At 45.9% G+C, this 26,467-nt stretch overlaps 1 protein-coding gene and 1 long non-coding RNA gene across 5 annotated transcripts in view; one reads left to right on the top strand and one right to left on the bottom strand.

The window, feature by feature from the left end:
* Positions 1-445: 445 nt before the first annotated feature.
* Positions 446-2,330, bottom strand: LOC125720905 (uncharacterized). Its single transcript, XR_007385593.1, has 3 exons — positions 2,287-2,330; positions 852-908; positions 446-648 (listed from the first exon to the last, which is right to left on the bottom strand). It is a non-coding gene; the product is annotated as an uncharacterized LOC125720905 (long non-coding RNA).
* LOC125720863 (serine/threonine-protein kinase MRCK beta-like) overlaps positions 1,089-26,467 on the top strand; it is a 59,838-nt gene continuing 34,459 nt past the window's right edge. For 2 of the 4 annotated variants that reach the window (XM_048996729.1, XM_048996728.1), the window contains exons 1-6: positions 1,089-1,991; positions 18,111-18,202; positions 23,480-23,563; positions 23,922-24,017; positions 24,456-24,604; positions 26,059-26,152. In XM_048996729.1, coding sequence (XP_048852686.1) covers positions 1,817-1,991; positions 18,111-18,202; positions 23,480-23,563; positions 23,922-24,017; positions 24,456-24,604; positions 26,059-26,152 — 690 coding nt within the window. In that variant the 5' untranslated portion in view covers positions 1,089-1,816. Of the gene's footprint in view, positions 1,992-18,110; positions 18,203-19,300; positions 19,372-23,479; positions 23,564-23,921; positions 24,018-24,455; positions 24,605-26,058; positions 26,153-26,467 lie in introns of all 4 variants that reach the window. The other 2 variants (XM_048996731.1, XM_048996730.1) reach the window with 2 other exon arrangements.

Below are 26,467 nucleotides of genomic sequence, written 5' to 3'. Positions count from 1 at the left end.
ACTTCAGAACATATTTTAAGTTGTAGGGACTTTACAGATTTTTTTTTTATTATTAAAAATTGCACCATACTCCCACCATAATAAAAATGTATACCAAAAAATGACAGATATATAAAATCGCAAGTCACAGTTAAAATGTAGATAATATATTCCAGTTTTCAAAAGCTTAAAAGAAGTTGTATTAGTATAATTTTGTGTGTATTTACTATATGGGAGGGGCCTATATGATCCAAGGGCGATGGCACTGCCCTTAGTTCTGTCCCTTCTCTCACACACACAAGAAGACAGGAACAGCAATGTATGCTGGCCATGTGTATTTCCCAGCAGAAAAATATAATGAAAATATATTCATGAGGCCATTCAACGTTGACTACAAATTATTATAACAATAACTTTTGCTACATAAACTCACCTAGCTCTTACCATTAACACAGTTCTAATACAACACATTCCAGCATCTTTGATTTTCTTTTGTTTATGTTATTGGTTAAACAGGTGAAAACAAATCTATTTCTTTTTCTCAGTCATTAGGGGAAGTTTGAGATGGGACGCCAGAGCAGGGTGGCGAGGTGGCAATGTGGCCGGCCAGTTGGGTGGATGAGAATGAGACTCTGGGGCACAATTGGCTGCAGACAGATTGTTTCCTGCCTGGGGAGTCCGTCAGAGTAAAGGAGCACAATCATCAGGGAGGAGGGCTGACTCAGCTATCATTACTGTGTGGGTGGGTGTGTATTAGAATGAGCACTTTGCTTGGCCTATAATTACAAATTCTTCCCATAAAGGGTGGGGTGGGGTTTTTCTTGGTACATTTGTTCCCAGACTGCCGAGGAGAGCCCTGGCATTGAGCTCACCTGCCTGGCACGTCCTGTCATCTGGCTGAGCGACTCAGGATATCCTGCCATTTGTCCCTGCAGCAGAATGACACACAAGCTTTTTAGGGTCATGCCATTCGTCCTGAACTACACACTTGTACAGATAACGGAGGCAGCCTACTGTAGGCTACACAATGCGCATGTCTAGAAATATTTTGGCTAGATTAAATCCGATGTGTTCTGTCACGCATATTGTGGTTAAATACGTAATGCCGGCTTTTCACAGGGAACCGCAAACGACCACGTTACTATTCGATTTAGACTCCCAAGGGGTCCAATCCCGTTATCCTTGGGCGTCTGTCAATCTCAGTGAGCGCTTCCGGCGCGCTGGGCGGGGCTTCGAGGCCCTGGTCTGGGCTCTTCACTAGCCGCGGTCTGGGCAGCGGCGCGCATTCAGCCATGTTCCATGGATCGTGCATGCTGGGTACTACAGATTTAGCGGGGAGTGCAGAATAACGGGAGCAAGCAGATACGGAAGGACTGGAATTTCCTCGAATTTAAGGAATTTAAATATCCTTTGGGATTACGGTGATGTAACAACTTGGCCCTGTTCCGAGCTGGTGGAAAGAGCATTTGCAAGCCGCCTGTAAGACTGTAAGGCAGCCGATACAGTGCGGAGCCGAGATTTATTGGGGTTCGGGCGAATGAAACCGGCGGGGCCACGGATCTGAGCCTGGGGAGCACGGCGGCTTAGGGGACAGTTCTGACAGCAAGTCGGCACAGCGATTGCCGTTTCAGCAGAAATGCTGGCTTTCCCTGTAACGACCGAAATCCTCCGCGGACAGACCCGGAGACCTCGCATCTAAACGCCGACCGGACATCGATCGTTTCATTGGGCTGACTAGTCGCCCTTTCCCCCCAGTGTACGAGCAGCGGGTGGGGAACCAATAGAAAGCCGGGCCCCGGGGGTTTTGCAGTAGGGCGGATCTCGGCGATCGGCGAGCATGTTAGCCGAGGTGAGGCTGAAGAAGTTGGAGCGGCTGCTGCTGGGCGGTCGCCGGGAAGACGAGACGGCGTTGAGCGTCGAGGCGCTGCTGGATGTGCTACTCTGCCTGTATGATGAGTGCAGTGGGTCGCCGCTCCGGAGGGAGAAGCACGTCGCAGACTTCCTGCACTGGGGTGGGTGTCTGGACCCCGAACACCGGCCACTGCCTTCTCCTTCGCCGTGCACAACAGTATTACCACATTTTTTATTGCACACTTTCACACTGATTATTTTTAACGCTGTGATTATAACGCCCATTACCCATAAACGATTAAAACGAATTCCCTAGCTGTGTACTTCTAAATATGTTTTGGAGGAGTAAGCAACTGCTGGTGTTGTACCATAAGCAACGCATTAACTTTTTTTTTTAGTTTCTTGTTTTGCAGTTAGCTATGGGTCTTAATCCGAATATGATCCGTAACTTTCTACCTGTCTGATGAAGTATCCGAAAAAGTAAACACACGCTGCTTGACGTCTTAACACACCCACACGCATTTCTGCGCAGGGTGCATCCTGCGGTGTTTTGTTACAGAAATGACGGCCTTAATTGTCTTGGTTATTAAGAAACCGGTTTCAGATTTCAGAGCGCGCACAATGTTTGTCATCCTGTTGTGTAGTGATCCTGCTCCTCCTGGATTCCTCAGCATTATCAGCGGTGAACTTCATAATGTGCCCCTTTTCGGAGAAGCGCACGTTGAAATCGCCCGCAGTCTCGGGATGATGTGGGGCGGGCTATTTGCAAGGAGGCAGGATACACTTGGACTAGCTATGCTTTGCGTTTGATGTGCGTTTCTTGAAACGACCATGCTAATACAGATTACTTTTCCAAACAGACTGAAATAAAGGCACATGACGCTAGTATGAGTAAAGTAGTCACTGGTCATTTTTCTTGTTAGACAACGTTTTGGAACAGGCGGGTGGGCTTGGCCTATTTACTGGAGATGTGTGTTAATCTAAGAAGGGCAATTCACTCCTGGTATCTGACAAGATTCCACATTCCAGGATGGGCTGCCTCTTCCCATGGGAATGATTTTTAATGTCCATCTGGTGGTCCAGAAGCTGAGGAACATGTCTGTAGACCAATTTTGGGCATGTTCAGTTGTCCCTCAGAGTCTTGTGACCAACGATCCTTTCATTCTTTACTGTTTTCCGTGCAATTTGGAGCTGATAACCGAGTGTGCAGATTAGGGAAGGTCCCTTTTATTAAATGTGATTCCACCTGCTGACCATCACGCTTATACCCTTTCAGTTTTAAGGTTTGAGTCAGATGTGCTATTTATATCAGTCTCATTAAGACACAGGGGCCTGTAGTCACTTAGATGCATCAGTTTGGAATAGATCTTGGGGAGGTAGAGGAAGAATTCAACTGTACAATTGTAAGGAGGGTGGTGTGTGTATTTGAATAAGGGATGCACTGAAATCACCCAAATTTGGTTTTATTACTTTATTTTACTAAGTGAGGGTGGATGTTACTGTAGTTCCACCACCATTTCTGTTGCAGTCTGCATTCCTGCACTGATCGATCGTGTGCACCCCCTACTGGGTTGTTCCTTGCCTTGTGTCCATAGCCTTTTGGATAGGCTCTAGCCCCCCTGTGACTCCGAATAGGACAAGCGGTTACAGGAAATGGATGGATGTATGTTTGTTTGGATGTGAACCATGTTCCTCCTCCTCAGGATGGACACACACCAGTAAGTCATACTCGTCCAAAGTGGTTGCGTGATCAGCTCCCTTATGTTGTCGCTGTCCTGGGGATGTGTTCAGTAAAGAGGGTTCCTACTTGCCGGTTCTGATGGCGCCCTGTTCTCTGCTGACCCCTGACCTTATGCTCACCCACTACTTCACCAGGGGCCTTTCCTGTTACAGTGTGAAAGTGTCGAAAGCGATGCATCTTTTAAATGGTGTTTTGTTGTGTTTTCTTTATAATTCCTCTTTGTGGGACCAGCAGTTAGCAGTTGCTTTTGTATGCTGTGAGCGACTGTTGAAATTCAGGCTGCACCACAGGATCACATCCTCATTCTCTGTTCTCCTCTCACCCGCCTCCTATGTGTGGAAACCCCAGCCACTGGCTCACACCCCCCTCTATTAATATCATCATTCATATTCACTAGAAGCTTCAGCTTGAACACATCATTTGTTCTGAACAAAGTTAACTACTGCAGAGGAGCTCTTGTTTGTTTTCTCTTCCTTGCTTCTGTTAATTCTATGCAGCTATTTAAGATAGGACAGTTTGCTAACATTGATATCAGCCCAGGGTTTCCAACTTTGGTCAGCTGGTTGGAGTGAGATTTTCAGTTTGAGACAAGTTTACCCATACATGTACATGCATGTGACAGTTTTATTTCTTTAATAATTGAAATACACGGATTAGGTCATGATTATGGCATTAACAGATGCAGGTGGTTAAAGTTTCACTAAAACGTTTTCTCTGCCTTAGGAAAAAAACGTAGCTAGCTTTGCAATTGTAATGGTTATTCCTTTTCAAGATTATCAAGTATATGTTTAACAATCAGTTAAAGTTTACCTCTGATGTTTCACCATGTTTTCGTGGTGGTTCCCCGCAGTTTACTTTGGTATTACATGTATTACAAATTGCAAGCTTTGTGTCATCTTTACTCGCAGTGAAGAACTTCCATGCTAACGGCATGTTAGCGTGTGGCTGTGAATGTGCAGGTGGCTGTGAGGATATTGTCTGTGCCAATGTTTGTGTGACGTGAGGTGCATGCGTAAAACGGGCTGGTTTGGTAAAGAAAATGTATGAGACTGATCAGCTGGTCTCCGGTCCGGGCTGAGCAGGCTGAACATTGGCCGATCAATCGGTGCATCTCTACTTAATAAATAACAACAATAATAAATAATAGTCTGTAGGATTTTCAAACTACCCCAGAGTTTTGATATACCTCTTTTTAGGTTAATGATGGGATAATACAGATTTGCCGTAAGAATGGACTGCATTTATATAGTGCTTTTCTACTCCTACGAGTACTCAAAGCGCTTTTACATTTCATGCCTCACATTCACCCATCCACACACTCATTCACACACCGGTGGCGGAGGCTGCCATGCAAGGTGCCAACCTGCTCACTGGGAGCAATTTGGGGTTCAGTGTCTTGCTCAAGGACACTTTGATGGGGTCAGCAGGAACCAGGGCTCGAACCTGCAACCCTCCAGTTGCCGAACGAAAGCACTACCTCCTGTGCCACCATCTTCCCCAAGCAGACTTCTTGCTTGAGAACCTGAAAGCGAGAGTGTTACACAAGTTGCGTGAGAGTTGGCAACCCTGTCAGTGCGCGTATAAATAAAGTTATCTAATTGATTACATTAGTTAATTCACTTAAATTAGTAATACACAACCATGAACAACATTTTTGGTTCCCAAATCAAAGCTTGCTACCAGTAATTCAGTTACAGCTGCTCTTAGGTTGAATAACCAAATTTCTGGACCGGTGCCTTCAAATTAGTAATGTGGTCAAGACTACCTAAACTGAGATCAAGTCATTACTGAGACAAGACCAAGGTAGGGCTAGACCAACTCAAGATCAGAAACTGATTGAGTCTATATAATACAACACACTTTAAAATGTAGCGCATAGTAACCATCTTGGGGGCTAAGGCAGTATGTTTGTGTCACAGTATAATTTGAACCATTAGCATTTGCTCTTAAAATTTTAATATAAATACTGCTGTACAAGTGTAACTTTTTTTTTCAAAAAAGACACCTAATTGGTTGTATTTAAACTTAAGCAGGCTGTTTTGCACCCAATCACAGTGTTTTTGTATTCCTTTCATTTTAGGCTTATTACATTGTATATACATGAGGTAGCCACACATGCTTTACGGATTTGTTTTCCGGACATTCTGGACTACTCAGATATGTCATCATAGTCTTGATTAGGGCATTAACAGAAATGCTGATTTGTCGACGTGTCGATGTCAGAAGCACAAGTCGATGACCCCTGAGAGAAGTCAACAAGTTGTGTGTTTTTTTTCCTCTCTCTGTCTGCATGCTGGTGTACACATAATTATGTGATTATGAAGGAATAGGTACATGGTTAGTGCCAGGGCTGAAATCCATTTGATAACTTGTTGAAGTTATGTGATAGACAACAGTGCATTGTTTTTTATTTTTATTTTATTGTTTTATAACATCTGAAAAAAATGGAATAGAAAAGCATTGTTTAGTTTACGATCTACTGGATAAACACATACATAACAGATGGTTCTAGAGCCTAATGCTAACTGTTTATCGGTTTTTTGCCTATATACACTATGTGCTAAAGTAAAATTTCGGAAGGAAACTCTGTCGGCATTTTAGCCTCAAACAACAAACCAACGCTGTAGCGCATCATTGTGTTTACATGTAGGAAGTATTCCCATTACGACGGGCACGTTCTATTTGAACTGTTTTGACGGAGCGCGACATTAAACATACGTATACAGATTTCTGTGAATAAATATTGCGAAAATATCAAATAATTTTCTTCCTAATAGAATGCTACATTTTGTTCTAATTTCTAGTAGGACTCCAGCCTGTTTTTGAGCCTTTTCTATCCTTTTATTTATTGGCTTAAAATATATGAATTCTAAAATAAATATTTTTTTCCCCCCAGAAGAGTAGTGTGTGGATCCTTGCAGAAGGGAAAATGTGCTTTGGTTTTCATCTAATGTGAATAATATTGATGTTTTATTGATTATTAGGGGTGAGTCTTTGCGGAAAATGTTTAAAATATATGCCTCATTGCACACTGGATTACTCTGGAATTTTTTATTGCACAGTGTTGCAGCTTTGACTATCAGATTAAGTTCTCTCAATTGCAATGATATGTCTGTGTTATACCTTTCCAAAGTTACGAGCCTGAGATTATTGGGGGAAAAAATCAACACATTTTGTATTTGTCAGGTTCTAATGGTTAACAAACAGATAAATATTAAGCCATTGTGATAAATACTGAGGCGTATTGATGAGTGGAAATAAAACCTCAAGTCCTCTAAGTCTGAGACCGAGACAAGATGGAGTCAAAATAACATTGATTGTAATATGAGACCAAGACAGAAAAAGTGGTCTTGACCGGTTTCGAAACCAATACAGCACTACTTCAAATCAGTTGGGTTGTTACTGTGGGCAGTTGTGCTGTGCACTGTGGGCAGTAATGCTGCACTTTCCCTGCCCACTTTGCACCAACATAGTGCAGGTCACTTTCACCTGTGTTTGCAAGGTCAGTTTCTTTTTGGTTTGCATTTAATGCTTTTCTCTTTAATGAACATCCTTCCACTATATTACGGTTTGTTGCATGTTCTCTCCTCTTATATCCTTATATACCAGTTCATGAGTTTGAGTTACGAATTTGCCTTTAATATGCCAGTAGATAATCTTATGTGTATGTTAAGTTTGTTTGGTTAGCAGACACTTCAAAGCGCCTTACAGAAATTGCATTATTATTATTATTATTATTATTTATTATTATTATTATTATTATGACTGACCTTTATTATTAACATTATAATTATTAGTATTTGTGACGCCCGCTCCGTCCGCTCCTCGTGTGTGCCACGCCCCCTGATTACCCACGTGTGCTTCCCTGATCGTCTCCAGCTTTGTCCATTTACTTTGCTTGGTCCTGTCTTATTTAAGTCCTGGTCTTACCTGTTTGCCTTGTCTGTCATTGATGTTAGTCGGCGTTTCATGTCTCCTGCTCCCAGTTTGTGGAATAAACCCCCAGTTTACCCCGACTTCCGCCTGTCCGCCTGCTTCCTGCCCGTTCGCCTCGCACGATCGCCGCTCTGCCCGCGATCGCTGCCGTCTCCCGTGACAGTATTATTGTAATTTTTATTCATAATAAAAATAATAATGATGATTATAATAATGGTTTCCTGATTAGAGAGATGACCGTGAGAGCATAATGTAGAGTTCATAAAGAATTCAAACATAAAATATAAAATGTCTATGTGCCTCATCTATTTTTCTGATCATAAGCCGCTACTGCACTGTATTATAGTCTATTGTGTGAAACACTGCCCACCCAAAACTTCTAATTGCCCCCCAAACCTGAACAGTCTAGATCCGGGCCTGGACAGGAAATCTGTATGGTTTTAAAACTGATCTGCTGTCACAGGCACTTCTGTATGTAAGGCGATAACTCAAAAAACAGTTGATGGATCTTTTTGAAACTTTGCACAGGCATTGTATGGGTGAGGAACTAAACCTGAATAAATCCTAAGACCAGTTGCCATAAAGTTGAAGCAGCGCTACATAATTATGTCAAAAAAGGGCAGTTTTGACACTTGATACCGTTAAGACAATAACTCAAATAGTTTTTGACAGATCTTTGTCAAACTTTGCAGAGACATTGTATTGGTATTGAACTGGAAATAACAAAACACACTACCAACAAAATGTACAGAGCCCCATTTGTTACTTAACGATAAAGATGATATGGCCACATTGTAATATATCGTGAGAATGAATTACAGTAGTCCCCCTGTATCTGCTGTTTCGGTTATCCACAGTTTACGGGATTCACGGGTATATAAAAGCAGGATTTGCATTGCTCCGTTACCCCTTGATACATGATATTTTTTCATCGCTCCATCATCTCTTGATAAGTACACTAAAACATTAGAATACCTTTCATTCGAGAGAGTACAGTACTGTACAGTAATGCTTTTCATTATTTACTGTATTTAATGTTGGTAATGCCTCCTCTTGGGCCAACACCTTATCGTGGTGGAGGGGTTGGCATGTTCCAATGTTCCCAGGAGCTAAGTTGCCTGGGGCTTTATGCCCCTGGTAGGGTCACCCAAGACAAATAGGTCCTGGGTAAGGAACCGGACGAAGTGCAGCTCACAAGACCCCTAATGAAGAAAAAGACATTGAATCCACGGTTTCCCTTGCCCGGACGCGGGTCACCGGGGCCCCCCCTGGAGCCTCGATGGCGAGTGCCTGGTGGCCAGGCCTGCACCCATGGTGCCTGGTCGGGCATAGCCCAAACAAGGCACGTGGGTCCCCCCTCCAATGAGCTCACCACCTATAGGAGGGGCCATAGGGGTCGGGTGCGATGTGAGTTGGGCAGTGGTCAAAGGCGGGGACCTAGGCGGTCCGATCCTCGGCTGCAGAAGCTAGCTCTAGGGACATGGAATGTCACCTCTCTGATGGGGAAGGAGCCTGGGCTGGTGCACGAGATTATGAAGTTCCGGCTATATATAGTCAGGCTCACCTCGACGCGCAGCTTGGGCTCTGGAACCTTGAGGGGGGTTGGACACTTCCATTCTGGAGTTGTTTACGGGGAGAGGCGCTGAGCAGGGGTGGGCATACTTATTGCCCCCTGGCTGGGCACCTGTACATTGGGGTTTACCCCAGTAGACGTGAGGGTAGCCTCCCTTCGCCTTTGGGTTTGTTTGCGCTTACGCACCAGGTGGCAGTTCAAAATACCCACCCTTTCTGGAGTCCTTGGGTGTTGGAGAGCACTCCTCCTTGGGACTCTCTTGTTCTGCTGGGGGACTTCAGTGTTCACGTGGGCAATGACAGTGAGACCTGGAGTGGCGTGATTGGGAGTAACGCCCCCCCTGATCTGAACCCGAGTGGTTCTTTGTTATTGGACTTCTGTGCTCGTCACAGATTGTCCATAATGAACACCATGTTCAGGCATAAGGGTGTTCTTATGTGTACTTGGCACCAGGACACCATAGGCTGCAGTTCTATGACTTTGTAGTCGTTTCGTCGGACTTGCGGCCACATGTCATGGACACTTAGGTGAAGAGTGGGGTGGAGCTGTCAATTGATCACTACCTGGTGGTAGGAAGCCCGCCAGGACTGGTAGGCACAAGTGTATAGTGAGAGTCTGCTGGGAACATCTGGCAGAATCCTCCGTCAGGAGGAGTTTGAACTCCTACCTCCGGCAGAACTTCTCCCATATCCCGGGGGAGGCGGGAGACATTGAGTTCGAATGGGCCATGTGGAGGCAGCTGACCGGAGCTGTGGCCGTAAGGTGGTCTGTGCAGGGGTAATCCCCGAACGTGCTGGTGGACACCGGTGGTGAGGGATGCCGTCAAGCTAAAGAAGGAGTCCTATCAGGCCTTTTTAGCCTGTGGGACTCCAGAGGCAGCTGACAGCTACCGGCAGGCCAAGCGAGATGTGGCTTTGGCGGTTTCTGAGGCGAAAACTTGGGTATGGGAGGAGTTTGGCAAGGCCATGGAAAACGACTTCTGGACGGCTAGAGATAGGGTCAGTCCTTTGGGAGGGACTCGGAGTAGAGCCGCTGCTCCTCCGCAATGAGAGGAGCCGGATGAGGTGGCTCGGGCATCTGATTAGGATGCCTCCTGGACGCCTCCCTGGTGAGGTGTTCCAGGCATGTCCCACTGGGAGAAGGCCCCGGGGAAGACCCAGGACACGCTGGAAGGACTATGTCTCTCGGCTGACCTGGGAACGCCTCGGTATTCCCCCAGAGGAGGTAGATGAAGTGGCCGGGGAGAGGGAAGTCTGGGTTTCCCTGCTGAGACTGCTGCCCCCGCGACCCAACCTCGGATTCAGCGGAAGATGAAGGATGCATGGATGGAGGATTTATACAACACCCGGACAGAACAGACAATATGCGGTTATAAATTAGAATTCAGTCAGCTAGGTGAGATCGATCTGACTTAGTTTGCATTGTAGCCATGTTAAGTTTTGTTTGGAGCCCACCTACTGAGTCTGACGGGTGGCTTTGACAGATAGTTTCAATAATAATAGCAACTATTAAAATGATTTAAACAATGATTTAAATAAATGTATATGCTTGTTTAAATAATCATTTAAATGGCATATTAATAAATATTTTAAATAACTATTTAAATAACCTTTTTATTTATTGAATATTGCCACAAAATAGCCTCCATAATGAAATGTGAGTTGAGTTAAAAAAGTTTTGATTTATAAATACTATTCATGTTGATTGTAGCCCAATCCATAAATCCATGACATAAATACGAATGTTCACTTTTGTTCAGTTTTTTATTGTGTAATAGGAATGTCAGTGTAGTTGTGCAATTATCTTGGTAAACATGTGGATTAGAGTTTGCAACCGCCCCATATATTGCGTGATCGCCTCATTTTTAAAAATAAAATGTTTTGTTTTCAACCAATATCAAACGTAATTTGTTTCATACTTTCTGACCATGCAATCAGTCATGAGCTCAATTGAGTCTTTTGCGAGCATGTTAAACTAAAGCACAATTTCGTATTTAGTATAGCACCAGCAGCCCTTCTGTAGCTCAGCAGAGAGCATTGCAGAGCTCAGTGGTTGAAGTCCCCCGAAGCCCACAAGTTTGTACCTTGTTGGATTTTTGGAAGCCCTTTAGTGTTAAACACAAATAAGTTATGTACACTGGCCATCCAGACCTCCCTACATGTCAGTGGTATTTAAAACTTTTTTCGACTGGAACCTCTAGGGTTCATATACTTGTCCTGACCCCCCCCCCCCCCCCATGGACAGACAGGCACACAAAATGGTATTCCAGATATATATCATCATATTTTCTGTTTCTGCTTACTTTAGGTGTTGCACTACCATCACACTTTCTTTTAATCTAGAAATTTGGTTTTGGTATATTGGTAAACATTAACTACCACTTTACTGTAAACAGTTGCCATCTATTTTACACATTTTTATTATTTTACTTTTTTGGTGAATTGTGTGTGAGTGTACCATACGATGGGTTGGCACCAAGTCCTGGGTTTGTCCCTGCCTTGTGCCGTATCCCCTGCCCCGGACTCTGAATAAGACAAGTGGTTTCAGAAAATGTCCTATAATGTGCACTGGCATATAATGTGTTTATATTATTTAAAATATTTAGAAAAGGTTGTAATTTACCAATAGATCTGCCCCCAAAACCGCCGCCCCCACAGATTTCTATTTCTTTCCCTTCCTCAATGTCCCCTGTAATTCCTTGGGGGTATATTTTAGAGTTTGAAAATCTGTGGTATATGCCAATTTGGGATTCTGCAAATTGTCATACAAGTGTAATGTGCAATAAGTATACTTTCAGACCTGCATATCACAACAAGGACTCGCAGCATTCAGGTAATAACATATGTATTAACTTTCACATTCCCAGGTGATTCAACTAGTAAATTCAGTAAATTGTGCAAATTGGTGAGTGTGGGATGAGTATAGGTTACATGGCCACAACAAATGACAAGGCTGTCTAGGAATGCAATGCTGTTGTTTCCAGCTGGTCTAAATCTAGTTCTTTTATACTGTCAGACATTATACCTTGGTATATGTTATTTTCAAAAGGAGCGCTATTCTTGCTTTTTTGAAATCTTGGTGATTAGGGTCACTAGCTAATTTTGTCACCAGTATTGCAAAATACCATTGATATACAATTTTACCTTAAAAGGGTAAAAAACCTTTAAGGGGAGTCCTAGGGAGCCTCAGCGGGCAACCATCGGGGGACCCGCAGGTGACCGCCGAGGAACCGGCGGAGGGAGTGAGGCAGGGCGACGAGGTTGCGAAGGGGGACCTCCAGGCGATTGCCGACCTGGCGGACCAGGACCTGCAGGCGCCGACCTAGCCGTAGTGCCGGCGAGTAAGGACGAGCCAGGGGGTCGGGCGGGAGGGACCCTAGTCCTACGTCTGTGCCCCCTCCCCTTGCGGGACACAGACATACCGACCCCTGGTCGGGGTCGAGTTCGCCGGGGTGAGGGCGAAGGAGTCACCAGCGAGGTCCCCGAGGGGTCCCATTCGAGCTCTTCTACCTCCGACGAGGGAGGAGCTACGGTGGTGTCCTTCGGGACCTCCTTGGGAACTGGGACCGAAGGGATTAGAGCAGGGTCAGGAGCCAGAGTCTCAGGGGCCATAGTCATGGGAGACTCGGGGCGCGCCCTGGGTGTGGGCGTGGGAGCTGCAGGCAGGGAGAGTGCCTGCTTGGGATGCACAGGCAGTGGGGGCGCCTGCTCGGGATGCGCAGGCGGCAGCTGCCCGGGCGATGGAGCTGAAGGAAAGGGCGGCTGCACGGGCGGTGCGGGTTGCAGAGTAGACTGCGGAGGTTGTTGCGCAAGCAGAGGCGGCAGCTGCGCAGGTAAAGGCGGCGGCTGTGCAGACGGCGGCGGCGGCTGCTGTGCAATCACAGTAGTACATTGCAGTACATCTGCCCTCTGCTGGAATGTCACTGACTGCAACCACCTCTATCCACCTATAAATGCAGTATGAACACAAGAACCTGTGCACAGGCTATGTATGGCCGGTAATGGAATGCTGAAAGTGAAGGATGCACTCAGCCTCATTCCCTGGGGAATCCTGGTGGTGTGTCATTTGTATGACATTGAGACGCACTGGGAGCAGGCCGAGGCTTGTCAGGAATACCCATGCAGATTCAGTCTATGGAAGAGGTTAGGTAATGTAGAGGTATTCTTCACATAACTTTACATTCTTATTGATCTGTGAATCCAGCACTGCTTCAAACTGGTTTTCTGACTGAGCAGTATGGATTAAAGGACTCAAGCCCAACAGGCCTGTGTTTGAAGCCCCCTGCCGTTTAGCTGGCAGGTCAGGAGGCACAGTGCAGATTATTATTAATTATTATTGATCCCCGTGGGGAAATTGTCTTTACACCTCCATTAACTTGCTATTTGGAGAGTAGGCTGCCCATGAAGAGCATCTACCTGTTGGGTTAAGGGCCTTGCTGAAGGTTGGGTTTGAACCCGTCACCTTTTAATTACAGGAACTTCAGGTCATCATGTGCTCGTGGCCATTTGTTAATTGCTTGAAGCTCTTGTCAGGCTCCAGGCAGCAGTTGTGGAGGCTGGCCCAAGGCTGTGTGAAATTCCTCATTGACGCTCGGGAGAACTGGGGGGTATATAATGCCAATACAGGCCAAACTGCCAAATAGTAAAGGGGCTATTGTGTGTTGGATGGCCTAGCAGTCAAACCTGCCGATCCCTGGTGCTTTCTGACCAATGATATGGTTGCTGAGACTCAGGTCAGAGGTCTTAGATTTTTCACTCAGTGTTGAGATTTTAGTTTGTTGAGGGAAGCTGTTTGGGACATGCACGTGGTGCTTTCTTGGGCGGTAGGGGGTGAGCAAGGACTTGCTTCTGTACGATGTACAACATGGCTATACTCAATTGCAATTCCTGTTGTCCTTTTTTACATTCCATTCGAATTCTCAAGCAGCCATCCCAGAGTACTAGCCTGCTTTCTTAGAAGGAAACTGCATTGCCTGGTTTTTATTACAAAGGCTTTAATGGGCAAATTACCTCAGTACATATGTAGCTTGCTGACATTCCGCACCAATACATACAGAACCCATTCATCAGTTAAGCTTCTCCTTCAGCCTCCCACCACACTCATACACACACACACACACACACACACACACACACACACACACACACAGAACTGAGGAAATGCATCATATGAGTGCAATATATTAAAAAATATATTGAATTTAGACTTGCCTTCTCTGATATGTGTTTAAAAATCTTTTAAACTCTGAGCTTAAAGAACAGTTTCGTTGTTTCATATAAATTAATGTTATTCCAGGTATTTTTGGAAATTTTTAGTATTTGTATATGTTTGTGTTTATATTAATCATCTCTGTGTGTAGGTATATGAAACTTTTGTCTTATTTTTCTTATTTGTTGCCATCTTCATTCTGGAAGAAGAGATATTGTATCTCAATGGAACCTTCCTGGTAAAATAAAGGATAAATAAAATCAAATAAATGGCTAATGTTAATGTGTGCATTGGCCAAGTTGATAAGTGTTTAATAGTTCAGTGTTGCTGGAATGCAAGCTTTACTGACCCCAAGAAATTTCTCATAAAGACAGGGATGTCGGTCTTTAAGATGCTTCGCCAGGTTTGACGTGCTACTTGACTGTGTCGCCGCAACTTTGTAGCACTGTACGCATAGAGGCTTATCGACATCCTTAGCCTTTCCATGCTCGTCTGCAAAATACTTCTAAATGGCACTTTTGCTTTTTTTTTTTTAACTGAAGCAGCTTGCAAAAGTGCCATATGCCATGTTTGGCCAACTCGGTGTTTGTGCTAGCAAGCGCGAATGCGTTCAGCGGCTATTAAGAGGAGGGGAGGGGCTGCACAAATGTTTTCCTGCGCTGTAGTGGTGCTGTGTGAAGTGTGGCAAATGAGGCAAAAACTACACTGTTGGTATCAATAATGGTGAAATGAGTATCTAATCAGATACTAATTTTTAATATCGATTAGTATCTGAGACCCCGCGACCCAGTAGGATAAGTGGTTTGGAAAATGGATGGATGGATGGATAGTATCTGAGAATCGTTTTTTTGACATCCCCAGTGTCTCATTATTTTCAACTCCAGCGTCAGCTATATCTTACGTTTCTGATCTTTCACGGTACATTTTAGTGGTGCAGCAGTGAAAAAGGTCACCCCTTAAACAGCTTTCCAGCTGCGCCACTTTCCAAACATTGTGTTGGCTATTTAAACCGGTTTTGCAGTATAAGAACTTTTTTTTTTATTGTTATCATATGAATTGGTTTTCGGTGTGAACTGGTATACCGCCCAGCCCTAGTATCAATCAATTATCAATCAATTAAATCGGGAATTATCCAAACATCAAGAGTATACCACATTCTAAGACAGAAACATTTGCTTTTGATCCATTCTCCACCCAAGCTTACAGTCACACTTGTAGCGCCCCAAATGTGTTAATGCAAATTTGGTTGATGTGCGAGGTGCTTTTCTTCTTCCCATAAGATCTTCAAAGCCTTGGCATTGTCCCAGGGAAGTTATCCCACTTATAACACCGATGTGGCAGGTTGCTTTGTTGTTCCTGCGCTGGAGATATGATTTACCTTTGCTGTGCACAATGTATCTGCTTGCTGTGTCGTTGCAGTCTGCAAGTGCAAGGCATACCATGAGTAGAAAAAGCTTTTTTCAAATCTGGCAATATTGCGTTTTATAACATCATCCCATTATACTTTGTTCCCATCCATCCATCCATCCATTTTCCAAACCGCTTATCCTACTGGGTCGCGGGGGGTCCGGAGCCTATCCCGGAACGAATGGGCACGAGGCAGGGAACAACCCAGGATGGGGGGCCAGCCCATCGCAGGGCACACTCACACACCAGTCACTCACACATGCACACCTATGGGCAATTTAGCAACTCCAGTTAGCCTCAGCATGTTTTTGGACTGTGGGGGGAAACCGGAGTACCCGGAGGAAACCCCACGACGACATGGGGAGAACATGCAAACTCTGCACACATGTGACCCAGGCGGAGACTCGAACCCGGGTCCCAGAGGTGTGAGGCAACAGTGCTAACCACTGCACCACCATGCCGCCCAAAACTTTGTTCCCTTGGTAGGTATTTCCTCAGTTATGATTTTCAGATAGAAAATTGTCTTCCAGAATGCTCTGGACATTTTTTGAGGACTTGTCATGTTCTGCCCAATCTTGGATGAATTATGAAGGGTTTTGCTGTGCTTGAGTGACAACGGGACCTGTGTCTGCTAGCCACTTGTCACAGTAGCTTCTAAGTGTAATGTCAACACTAGGTCTGCCAAACTCATCTGGTTACACATCATCTAATTTTTTAACACGGGCCAGGTACCCCTGTGGCTTCAAATAAGCATTCTCCTTGCATTTGACACATGAATCAGTCTGAGTAGCATGCTAATTTGCTACTATTTCTTTGATTTCATGTAATAATTTGGTCATATCTTTGTAAGTCATAGTTGGTATTGATGAGGTTGGTTCCTTCTTGCATCTAGATTTCCCATCTCTCTGTACCCTGGTGCACCTCTGCCCTTTGACCAACAATCCTTAAAATGACATATCTTTTCACAATTGTGACTAGCATCTTTCCTAGCAGATTTAAGCCTACCTTCCTTCGTTTGTCTCGTTCCAGCTACTGTGGGTTCATTGCTGCATCTCGTTGGCTCGCTTTTGGAGGTTTGTCATAAGCTTTCATGAGTCTGTATTTCTCATTGAGAGAAAATGACTTTCTTTTTCCCGTCATGTTTTCTATAGATATAGAATTAGCCTCAGATAGGTAGCCAGAAGCAGATGGGTTACCGCAAGGCTATGGGAGGTATTTGCTACAAAAAATAAAATGAACTTAAGATGAAAATACCATCTCCACTTTGCCATTTAGTTTTCAAAGTCTATGTGCAAAAATCCTACCAAAATGAAATGGTACCATTTACATTCTAATTTTCCACTCGTGTATGAGTCAGATTTGAAAAATTAAAAAAACCTTTTTGTCTTTTCATTTTCCAATTTACTTTTCATTTCCTACTTTGCGTTTTTTTGTTTTCAACTTGTAAATTTGTGTCAGTGTCATTTGACTCTTGCAAATCATGGTGGTGTCGTTGTTTATCAACCCCCCCTCCCCAAGCATTGCTAGTGGGCTGGAAAGAAGCTAGGTTGTGTTGGGAAATCCTCGTCAGATCTGGATTCTGGATGCTGTAGAAATCTGTGCCTGTCTGGTGGACTTGAGCAGATGGGCTTGTCCAGCCAGGCCACCCCCTGCTCCATGGGCCACTGAGTGGGGGCTTTCCTTCATGCACTGACACAGGGACAGATGACAGCTGAGTCACTGTGTGCCTCCTCCTCCAGCTCCTCTTCCTGGGGTCTGTGGACTGGGGGTCTCCTTGGGCCTGGTTCAGACTCGCCGTCTCCGGCGCCCCTGGGCCTGGTTCAGGCTCGCCGTCTCCGGCGCCCCTGGGCCTGGTTCAGGCTCGCCGTCTCCTGCGCCCCTGGGCCTGGTTCAGGCTCGCCGTCTCCTGCGCCCCTGGGCCTGGTTCAGGCTCGCCGTCTCCGGCGCCCCTGGGCCTGGTTCAGGCTCGCCGTCTCCGGCAGTCCTGGGCCTGGTTCAGGCTCGCCGTCTCCGGCGCCCCTGGGCCTGGTTCAGGCTCGCCGTCTCCGGCGCCCCTGGGCCTGGTTCAGGCTCGCCGTCTCCTGCGCCCCTGGGCCTGGTTCAGGCTCGCCGTCTCCTGCGCCCCTGGGCCTGGTTCAGGCTCGCCGTCTCCGGCGCCCCTGGGCCTGGTTCAGGCTCGCCGTCTCCGGAGCCCCTGGGCCTGGTTCAGACTCGCCGTCTCCGGCAGTCCTGGGCCTGGTTCAGGCTCGCCGTCTCCGGAGCCCCTGGGCCTGGTTCAGGCTCGCCGTCTCCGGAGCCCCTGGGCCTGGTTCAGGCTCGCCGTCTCCGGAGCCCCTGGGCCTGGTTCAGGCTCGCCGTCTCCGGCAGCCCTGGGGCTGGTTCCTGCTCACCGCCTCCCTTTCTGTCCCCTCACAGTGAGACCATTCACCTCCACGGTGAAGGAAATGCGTCTGCGCAGGGATGACTTCGAGATGCTGAAGGTGATCGGCAGGGGGGCCTTTGGAGAGGTGAGTGCAACCCGGGGAGTGCATAGAGGGGAGCATGCTAGCAGATGTGATGGATGGCTGTTTGTTCCTCGCTGGCTGGAAATACGGTGGCAGTAATGCAGACGTGTCTGTGTGTGACTGCGTGCATGTGTATGTGTTTGTGGATTATGTGTACATTACATTGTGGGGACCAAATGTACCCTACAATGTGATTAAAAATCTGTTATTTTGATGTTGCTGGGACCATTTTTCAGGTCCCTGCAAAGATCTGTGACTGCAATCAAAAAACAAAGAATGCCAAATGTCTCGTATTTTGTTTGGTTACTTGTGGTTAAGGTTAGGGCTGGGTAGGCGTTAAGGTCGTCATGTTGGAGTTTTCCCCATAGTAATGAATGGAGAGTGCTCACAAAGATATCACAAAGATAACGTCTTGATGACTTTGATGCTGGAGAACCTCCACCCAGACAGCAGGGAGGCAAAGAGGCTGTGAGAGGGGTGCACTGGGTCCTTGATGATGCCAGTTGCCTCTGGATGCAGCAGTCATTATAGGGCTCTTTCCACTGCACTAGGTACTGTACTTTCAGTATTTTGAGAAAGTACCAAGAGTATGGTACTTCATTGTGTTGGTTTTCCCACTAGCGTAAAAACCAGTACCAGTGCCGAATAATATTACAACACAAGACAGCATATTTTAAATTCGAAAAATGGCTGTAGTATATTACAGGACTGGACGATGTGTCATATTAATACCAATGTTGCATGTTATGTGTATGCAATTTGTACATTGCTGCTCAGATAGATTAACATCAGGCTTTTTTTTACTTTCAATTTTGTACGGACATGATTGCGCAGGGGGTTAAATTTTACCTAAAATAAACATTTAAAACATTTAAAACATTTTTCTCTGTCATAGAAAAAAAGACCTTACCTAGCTTTGCAGTTTTTCCAGGTTTTGGGAAACTTAGTATGTCCTGTCCATTTATATGAATTAAAAGAAATATTTAATAATATATTAAGTACACTTTAATTGTTATTTTACATTTGGGTATGGGTGGTTTTATTTCAAACAATACAAAAAGTGAACAGTGCGCTTTACTTTTCATTTCAAATTAAACGCAGGGCTACCAAGTTTGGTCAGCTGGCTGGAGTGAGATTTTCAATTCGAGACAAGTCTGCACACGGATTTACATGTATGTAACGTTTTTGTTTTTACCTTGTAAATGGTCTGTAGGGTTTGCAAACTACTCCAATGCCTTTGTAGATAATTTTGAGGTTATATTGGAATATTATAGATTTCTTAGGTGAACGGAAGGCAACCCTGAAAACGTATGTTTTTTTAATTGTTTTTATAAAAAGAACTTTATACAGAGTTTATACACAGAGGTTCTCCTTCCACTCTGCACCGCATTCACAGTACCTTTGTACTGGCCGGTTATGATGTTCAGAAACTTCGGGGGGATGCGCGAAGTCTCAGGATGTCCTACAGGGAAACTCGATCAACTGAGTTGAACGCTTTCCAAAAATCAACAAAGGCTGCAATGAACCTCTGCCGATATTCGCGCTTGCGCTCCAAGTGTCCCCTCAATGCTAGGATATGGTTAATGGTAGACTTCTTAGGCATAAAACCAGACTGCACCGGTCGCTGACAGCCAAGCAATTGATAATGAATCTTGTTAAGGATGACTCTAGCAAGGACCTTACCTGGCACCGAAACCAGTGTTATCCCCCTGTAGTTGTCGCAGTCCAGGTGATCACCCTTCCCTTTCCAGATAGTGACCACAAGTCCCATTTTCCAGTCAGTTGGGATGATGCCTGTGTCTGAAATGGAAGCTAAGATTGCCTGCAATGTCAGGAGGACAGCCTTACCACCAGACTGGAGAAGTTCACCCCGGGTACTACAAATCCCTGCAGCTATCCCTACCCCCAGCTGATTCACCACCCTTGCAATCTCAGGGAGATTGGGTGGTTCACAGCTGATCAAAGGATTAGCTTCGAGAACCGTGGACCCACCTCCTTTTTGGAACACTGGAAACACCAACACAACCCTTGGCAACCTTCAGGGTCTTATCACGGAAGGTCTCCCAAATCACATTAGAGTCAGCAGTTGCACCCAAGTCTGCAATTTTCTCATACAAACTGCGTGCAAACTCATCAGAAACAGCATGATCTTGGAGTCTGACTAAGTCCAGCCTCAATCTCCTAGTAGGTTGTAGCCTACTGAATCTAAGCTGAATCTTCAGAGTAGCAATAACAAGTTTATGGTCAGAATTCAGAAACTAAGCACTTCTGTAGACCCTGCAGTTCTGCAGGAGCCTCCAGCATCTGCTCTGGAGGATGTGATCGCTCTATATCACTGCACCACCACTTCAGCGTCCCACAGTTCCTGACCTTTGGTGAAGTCAAGGAACATGGAGCCACTTTCACCCCGGTCTCCAGACCCATGGGGACTGATACAATCATTATAGCCAGCCCTCTCAGTGCCAGTGGTCACATTTAACTCACCCATGACCAGACGAGTGTCACCTTGTGTGCACCCTTCAACCACTGAGTAAAATGTCTCCCCCAACGAGAGATCACTCACCGTGGTAGGATCCTATACTGAGACAACTGTAAGACACCCAAGGAGTACCTTAACCTGAGTCTCATAAGACACTCATTGAAAGGAGTGACATTAGACGCCATCGAAACAGGCCAATCTACTACAACAGCAGCTATACCCTAAGTATGGCAGCCATCACCTACAGTGGTCTGTCCACTCCCTGGTCTGCGTACTTCAGCCACCGAAACACTGAGTTTACGAAGCTCCCCTGAAGATGGTCCTCTTGCTGGAGAGATGACATTCCACATACCTACTCAGATAGGTTGCCTCAAACTGGGACCCAAGTGCTGCGATGCAGCAGGCAACGTCTCAGCATCACACCAGCCCCGATCCCCAAAAGGTCTGACCCTGCAGCAGAGCTACCCCTGCGGAGAGCAGAAGAGTATCGTTCTTGTTTAAATTGAGCAGTTGTGAATTGTTTTATGGTGGCTGGAGTGCCAATCACACCACCAACCCCCAAAGAAATTGTTTCCCTGTAAGATGGAGGACCGCTTGCAGGGTTGGATGCAATTTAACATCATACCCAGGTCAAAAAATAAATGAGGTATATTACTTGCTGACTTTTAACTTTTCTATTCCAGAAATCCCTATCTGCTGGTGTGGTACCTTCGGATTGGAAGCATACTAATATAATGGCCAGATTCAGAAAAGGGGATAGAAGCAATCCATTAAACTATAAGCCAATTAGTTTAACTTGCACAACTAGAAAAGTAATGGAAGCTATAATCCATGCGAAAATGGTAGATTACCAGGATTGAAATGGCATTCAAATGAAATGATATTGTGTGCAGATTTGGTCACCTTAACTTAAAAAGGCCTTAGAAAGGTTTTAACATAGGACTGCAAGAATGGTTCCTGGTTTTAGAGGAATGTCTTTTGAGAAGAGGGTAGCTGAGCTGTTTTTGTTCAGCCTCGAGCAAAGGAGTCTAAGGGGGGGACATGATCCACGTATATAAGATTCTAACAGGTCTGGATGCTGTTCAACCAAATAGTTACTTCAGTATTAGTTCAGATACAAGAACTCATGGCCATAGGTGGAAATTAGTGGGAAGAACATTTTAAACTGAATTTGAGAAAGCACTTCTTTTCAAAGCTTGTAGTTAGAGTATGGAATAGTCTTCCTGCTAGTGTAGCGCAAACTAAAACCTTGGAATCCTTAAAATCAGGGCTAGATACAATTTTAGCAACTCTGAGCTATTAGTTAAGTTCCCTCTAAACGAGCTTGATGGGCCAAATGGCTTCCTCTTGTTTGTCAACTTCTTATCTTATGTTCTGTTCTTTGCTGTTTTGATAACTTGCTGGAGAGACAGGTGATCCGAGGCATTACAGGATCAGCCAGACTGTGGTACAGTTTGTGAGCAGACTGTGAGTGGTGCCTCTGTAGATGGTAGACCGGATGGGAGGTGGCATTCTTTCCTGTATCACGTGTCGCAGGAAGTGAATTTACTGCTGGGCATTCTTGGTCAGGGAGGATGCATGTTGGCCCCAGGAGAGATCATCAGCGAGGGGCACAATCAGAAGACTGATGCTGAGCTCTGCTGAGAGCAGTTTCTTCCTGTTTTTTAGTCCACAATAATTCCTTCATGTTGTGTGTCTGACTCTCTCTCTCTCTCTGCTTAAGACTCTGTGTGTCTTTGTCTGACTGACTGACTGACTGACTGACTGGATCTGTGTCTCTGTATGTGTGGGACTCTCTGTGTTTATCTCACTGTGTGACTCTGTCTGTCTGTGTGTTTGTGTGATTCGGTGTCAGTGTATCTGTCGGAATGTGACTCTGTGTGACTGTGTATCTCTATTTGTCCATGACTGTGTGTCTACGTGTGTGTTTGACTCTCTCTGAGTGTCTCTCTGTCTGTGTGACCCATATCTCCTCTCCACCTCTTCCTGCCACCTCCCAAGCAAGATACGCCTCAGATAAGTGTATTTCCTGTTTGTCCTTCAGTGCTGTGGCCCAGTGCTGTTAAGCTGCTTAGTGGGATGGTGATGGGAGCATCTTTTGGGGGGTAGGGGGTGTCTGCCTGCCTCTTTCATGCCAGTCCACAGCACCTCTGTAAAATCAAGTTGGCCCCATGTGAGTGTCAGTAACTGCAGCCGCGTGGCCCCTTGGAATTTCTGTCTCTGCCAGCCTGGCCTGCCGCTCTCCTGCCCCATGGAAGCATCTCTTCCAACATGGTCCTCAATATCACTCTGGTATTTGAATCTGGCGTCATCTTCAGGATGGCCATCTCCTGCGTAGCGTGTGTTTGCTGTGAGGTGAAGTTGTCTGGGGGAGTGGATGGCATGACCGCCATTATGCACAGGTCTCACAGATCTAGGGCTAGGGGCCTTTTCTACTTTTGAGACCCAACCTCCAACCCTCCTGTCACTTGAAGTGTGAGGTGTTTTGTGCATGAACCCGGTGTAGTTTGTTGCGTATCCTATCCTGGAGATGTAATATGTGACAGATCTGAACACAGCTCAGATGTAGGTTTCAGTCTCCAGTAGGTTGAGATCCATCCTCACCCCTGGAGTGAGTGGAGGAGGTGCAGTTGTGTCTGAAGAAGGGTCCTGCTTTCATTCCTTTCAAGGGTCGGGGGTTTATTAAAATATTAAAAAAAACCCAATTTGCCATTGTTCACGTGTTTGCATGGCACATGATAATGATGATGAAGATGATGTATTCGTAATTATTTAACGGGGGCTGACTCCTCCCCACATAGGTTGCCGTGGTGAAGATGAAGAACACGGAGCGCTTTTACGCCATGAAAATTCTCAACAAGTGGGAGATGCTGAAGAGAGCTGAGGTCAGGCACCAGCATGCTGTCTCCGGTTTTCTCTGCTCTTGACCCAGCCCCAAACCTCTTTTGTCTTAGCCACACGCGTTTCCTCTCAGTCACTGACCCTTTATGCTTAGCCTGAGCCTTCTTTCCCCCATATCACATGCTGTCCTCAAAATGCTCCTATGGCCTGGGGTCACCCTGTAGTCAGGGGTGTCCATCGGGAGTGGGAGGCACAGTATAGGTGGCATGTGAGACAGATGGGGTTCCCAGTGTGTGTAACGCCCTGCCGGCTCTGTGGAGGGTGGGACAGACTGCTGGTTACTGGCAGGGGAGGCGGGAGGAGGGCAGATCCTGAGAGCCTGATTGCGTGTCCTCCTGCCAGACGGCCTGCTTCCGTGAGGAGCGCAATGTGTTGGTGAACGGAAACTCCCAATGGATCACTGCACTGCACTACGCCTTCCAGGATGAGAGCAACCTGGTGAGCCACTCTGGGCCATGATTATGGTGATGGTGACACTCAATCATATTCATAATCTGTATGGTAATCATAAACAGTAAAACTGTTTGTGTCAGCCTAAAATACATGCCTGCTTTCAATGGTAGTCTTAGTCTCAATAGTGAAGCAGACTGTAAAGTGACACCTCCTGTTTTATGTTTTGTGTGTGTCTGTCCTTCTGTCTGTGCATCTCTGTTTCTGTCTGTCTCTCCATTTCTCTCTGTCTTTGTATGTCTGTGTTTCTGCCTGTCTATATCTCTCTCTCACTATCTGTCTCTCTCTTTCCCTCTGTTGTTTTACCTCTCTCTTTGTCTTTCTGTCTGCGTGAGTCTCTTTTTTTGTCATTTCTCTCTCTGTCTGCTTCTATCTTGGTGTGTCGGTCTGTCTCTCTGTGTGCACACACACCCTTTCCCTGCGTAGTACCTGGTCATGGATTACTACGTGGGAGGTGACCTGCTCACATTGCTTAGTAAGTTTGAAGATCGCCTCCCAGAGGACATGGCTAAGTTCTACATCGCTGAGATGGTCCTCGCCATCCACTCCATCCACCAGCTACGCTATGTGCACAGGTGGGTATGCTCCTGAGTGATTGTGGGGGGTGCTCGCTGCTACAGTGACCCCCCTTCAGCAGGGCGGTGTGGGCCATAAATGCCTTCCTCTGGTGTGGGGGGGGGATACTTTCCAGACCTCATTTGGCCTGTGTTTACCACATGCTGCACATGTGTGTGGGTTTGTATTTGCCATATTTTAGTAACTTAATGTCCCAACAATCTAGAAGAACCTGTTACCTTTTTAGCATTTGTTTTACGTCCATGCAATGTAAACCTATTTTTTTTTGTATATCTGTGAATGCAATCAAAAAAATAAAAATGACAAATATCTTGTATTTTGTTTGGTAACTTATGGTTAAGGTTTGGACTGGGTAGGGGTTAAGGTTGTCATGCTTAGGATCAGGGTTCGGCCCATGTAAATGTCCCCACAAAGAGTGTGTGCGTGTGTGCGTGCGTGCGTGTGTGCGTGCGTGCGTGCGCGCGCGTGCGTTGCCAGGGAAATTAAGTAACCGATGCAGGCTGCAAATATTTGCAACTGGCGGAGTCTGGGCTGTAGCAACATTTCAAGTGGTACTGTATAGTAGGAGAAGCTTAGACCGATACAATCAGTTCAGTTAGTGCTGGGCTACCCCCGAGGTCAGAGCCAAACACCAGAGAAACCGACAGCATGCAACGCTCAACACAGCAGACTGTTCCAAACCAATAACGAAAACCAGAATCACAATGGCGAGAGAGAGCCTCACTCACCAAGTTGCGGAGTTGGCCACCGAGCTCCAGTTGGAAAAGTGGAGACTTATTCTCAGGATGAGGGTCTGGAGAGGGTGCAATCTACATACAGTGCGGCATACAGCTGTTCATGGCAGGAGGTCAGGGCATGTAGGCACATGAACCGAGGAAGAAACAGTCCGGGGGCGAAATCTGGAGGTGCAAGGTGAAATCCAGGAGTAGCCAGTCTAACATATTTGAAAAATAAGTCCAGTGGAGGAAGTTCAGAGAAGATGCATCAATGTCGCTGTGCAATCATGCGGGGAAAAACGGAGGAATGAATGGAAAACTTGCGGTGAGCTTCTTTGGAGAGATCATAGCAGCTGGAAAAGTGGATCATTGGATCCGCAGAGAGTGTTCGGACAGAAAGAAGACTAACGATACTGACAATCACGATTGTCTAGATAGTTAAGTAGACAAAATAAACAAACGACACATTTAGACACGGGGAGAAGCGGCAGTCAAAACAGATGCCAGCAGTGCTCTCACCCGTAAATGACGTATGCCAATGCAAAAACTCTTTTTTGCTTAGTTGGTTATGGTTAGGGCTGAGTAGGGGTTAAGGTTGTCATAGGCGTTATCATTTTTTCCATAGAAATGAATGAACGGTCCCCATAAAGATATGTTTATCCGACGTGTGGGTATATGTGTGTGCACGTGCACACGCCAACACTTTGACACTTTGCCTGTCATCTTGGCATCCTCAGAGATATTAAGCCCGACAATGTGCTCTTGGACATGAATGGTCACATCCGCCTCGCCGACTTTGGGTCCTGCCTCAAGATGATGGAGGATGGTTTGGTGAGTGCCGGCTGATAGGAAGAGACTTATAACCCACAACCCTCACTTGCTCCCTCTTAGCTCAGTGCTCACTGCTTTGCCTGTCACCACTTTCCTCATTTTGGCTTATTCTGCTTCCCCCCCCCATCTCCCTTCCTCTTCTCCCCCCCATCTCCCTTCCTCTTCCCCCCCCCCATCTCCCTTCCTCTTCTCCCCCACGTCTCCCTTCCTCTTCTCCCCCACTTGTGCCCTCTTCTGTTAACACTCAGGACTGTCTCTCACACACACAGCCCTTTTCCACCGATACGGTATTGGTGCCACTTGCCGACGTGGGAC

Source organism: Brienomyrus brachyistius, unplaced genomic scaffold, assembly GCF_023856365.1.
Source record: "Brienomyrus brachyistius isolate T26 unplaced genomic scaffold, BBRACH_0.4 scaffold27, whole genome shotgun sequence".
In the NCBI taxonomy this organism is placed as follows: domain Eukaryota; kingdom Metazoa; phylum Chordata; class Actinopteri; order Osteoglossiformes; family Mormyridae; genus Brienomyrus; species Brienomyrus brachyistius.
Note: the sequence above shows the minus strand (reverse complement) of the source record. Positions and strands in the feature narration are given on the sequence as shown.